At 30.7% G+C, this 2,362-nt stretch overlaps 1 protein-coding gene across 1 annotated transcript in view; it reads right to left on the bottom strand.

Annotated features, from left to right (window-relative positions):
- Nucleotides 1-1,218: 1,218 nt before the first annotated feature.
- The window catches only part of NAEGRDRAFT_76290 (uncharacterized protein), a gene marked incomplete at both ends in the record, with an annotated part of 3,213 nt that continues 2,069 nt past the window's right edge, over nucleotides 1,219-2,362 (bottom strand). The window contains one exon of the mRNA XM_002668743.1: nucleotides 1,219-2,142. Coding sequence (XP_002668789.1) covers nucleotides 1,219-2,142 — 924 coding nt within the window. The remainder of the gene's footprint in view (nucleotides 2,143-2,362) is intronic.

The following is a 2,362-nucleotide window of genomic DNA, read 5'->3' as shown; positions in this document are numbered from 1 at the left end:
TAGTTTAGGATATTCATGCGTTAAGGAAATTTCTAAATTTAAACAATTGGAAGAATTGAAATTATGTAATAATGATCTCAATCAAGAATCCATGGAAATTATTTCCAATCCTTCACAAAATTGAAAGTTTTAGATTTGAGTGATAATCCAATTATGGAAGGTGCTTCGCATCTTCAAAATTTACCAAATTCCAATTTAATTCATTTAGATCTATCGCTTTGTAAACTTCCAATCAAATGTATTGTTGATTTATCAATGAGTGATTCTATATTGAATGTAAAGAAGCTATATTTGGGATTTAATCAAATTGGAGATGAAGGTGTCATGTTAATTTCGTCTAGTCTTTACAATCTCACTCATTTGTTTCTTCCATTTTCGAATATTACATCAAGAGGTGTAAAATATTTATGTGATGGAGTGTTGGATAGAATTGAATTGTTGGATTTGGCAAATAACATAATAGGAAATGAAGGATTGACCTACATTTCACAATGTAATAATTTTTCCTATTTGGAATATCTATATTTGGATATTAATATTTTAATAAGTGATTTGAGTGAATTATTGTTTGTGAATGGAAATTTACAAAATTTAAAACATATTTCAGCTAGAAAATGTATGATTGTTAAATTAATTGAGAAATCTGATGAAAATATTTCTTTACCATTATTGGAATTTCTAGATATTTCAAAGAATAAGTTTGAGAAGAGTGAAGTTTCTAAACTAATGAAGAAAACTTCAATTCTGACACAAATAAGACATGACTTTGAGCTTTAACTTTTTATCACATTTTATTAAATCGGAGATCAATCACTTCTTTTTATCTTGTTTTTTTTCTTCTTTTGCATTAGAGCTCTTGTTCTTAGTATCCCTTTCCAATTCCTTGTACTCTTCCTCTAGCTTTGCCATAATTTCTCTGTCATTACAAAATTTGCTCATTTTGTATTAAGGTTTTTGCAGATATATGTTCTCGATCTTAATATTTTTTTTAATATTATTTCGCATTGCACTGCAAGCCAATAAACTTATTCATCATGTGGATTTTATAAAGATTTATCATTGCTTTCTGTTATTTTTGTGATAATTATTGCTCAGCTCAAATCATTCAAGGCTAATCCGAATGACAAGATGGAAATAATCCTTATGGCGATCAACCAGAATCTGTCTATCCTGATATCTGCTCAAATTTAATTCTTCATGATTAAATGCAATATCTTTTCACAAGGGATGAATCAATTTCAATCTTGGAGAGGCAAATTTGAGTGCCATTCCACTATTCTTACATGCCGTCATGATTACTTCAAAATCATCACACAGTGGAGGGTCTGCATATTGTAATGTGTATGGATAATGTTTCACAGCATGAAGTAGCAACTCTCTGTCTGTAATTGCACTTGGATATTTGTTGAAAAAGTCGGCATTCTTTTCAACAGATGACCAAATCAATTCCTTGTCGGCTCTTAGACTTTCTGGAATGACATCCAGGTGATCGGTTCCATATTTTTTAACAATCATCATAATTAGCTCTCTATCATTTCTAAAGGATGAATCAAGGAACTTGAATAGGCATGGATTATTCTCCACAATTTCAAAAATTAAATTTCTATCCAATTTCAACTCTGGAGTTAAAAACTTGTAGGCATTTGGTGAATAGTTAAGAACCTTTTTTAGGAAATCCAAGTCCTTGACTAATTCAGGGTTCAGAAACTTTGTTCCTTCATTTGGTTTGTATTTTATGTATGCCAATAATACTTCCTTGTCGTTTCTGATATGTTTAGGCAATTTCTTATATTCTATAGCATTAAAAACTTGCATGACAACTTCTTTATCATTCCACAAATCCTCAGAGAGTTCATAAATAGAAACTTCAAATTCTGGTACCATTTTAAGTATTAATGATCTATTACTGGATATTCTTCTTTCTATTTCATCAAAGACATGTCTTGGGTGCGATGATAAGTGAGCTCTTATTACTTCTTCATCATCCCACAGTTGATGATCTGTAACTTGGCTTAGAATAAAATCATGATCTGATGAATCTGAAACCCGTAGACAACTCAGCAAAATTTCTCTATCATTGAAGCATGATTTTTCTAAATAATAAATAGATGACCCATTTCTGGCTATGAGTGTTTTAGCTACCTGTTTGTAGTGTGGATATTCTAGTGGAAGACAAGATAAAGATAAGTTTTTTTCCATGGCAACTTGAACTAGTTCATCAAAAAATGGCAGGTCAACTGGAACATATTTAAGATGATTACTATTTCCAGAGATTGCTTTCAATANAATATCATAATCCAGGGCATGTTTGGTATTTTTGATATGACCATAATCTGAAGGATGGTTCTCCAACACGATCAAT

Source organism: Naegleria gruberi (assembly GCF_000004985.1).
Source record: "Naegleria gruberi genomic scaffold NAEGRscaffold_108, whole genome shotgun sequence".
In the NCBI taxonomy this organism is placed as follows: Eukaryota; Heterolobosea; class Eutetramitea; order Acrasida; family Naegleriidae; genus Naegleria; species Naegleria gruberi.
Note: the sequence above shows the minus strand (reverse complement) of the source record. Positions and strands in the feature narration are given on the sequence as shown.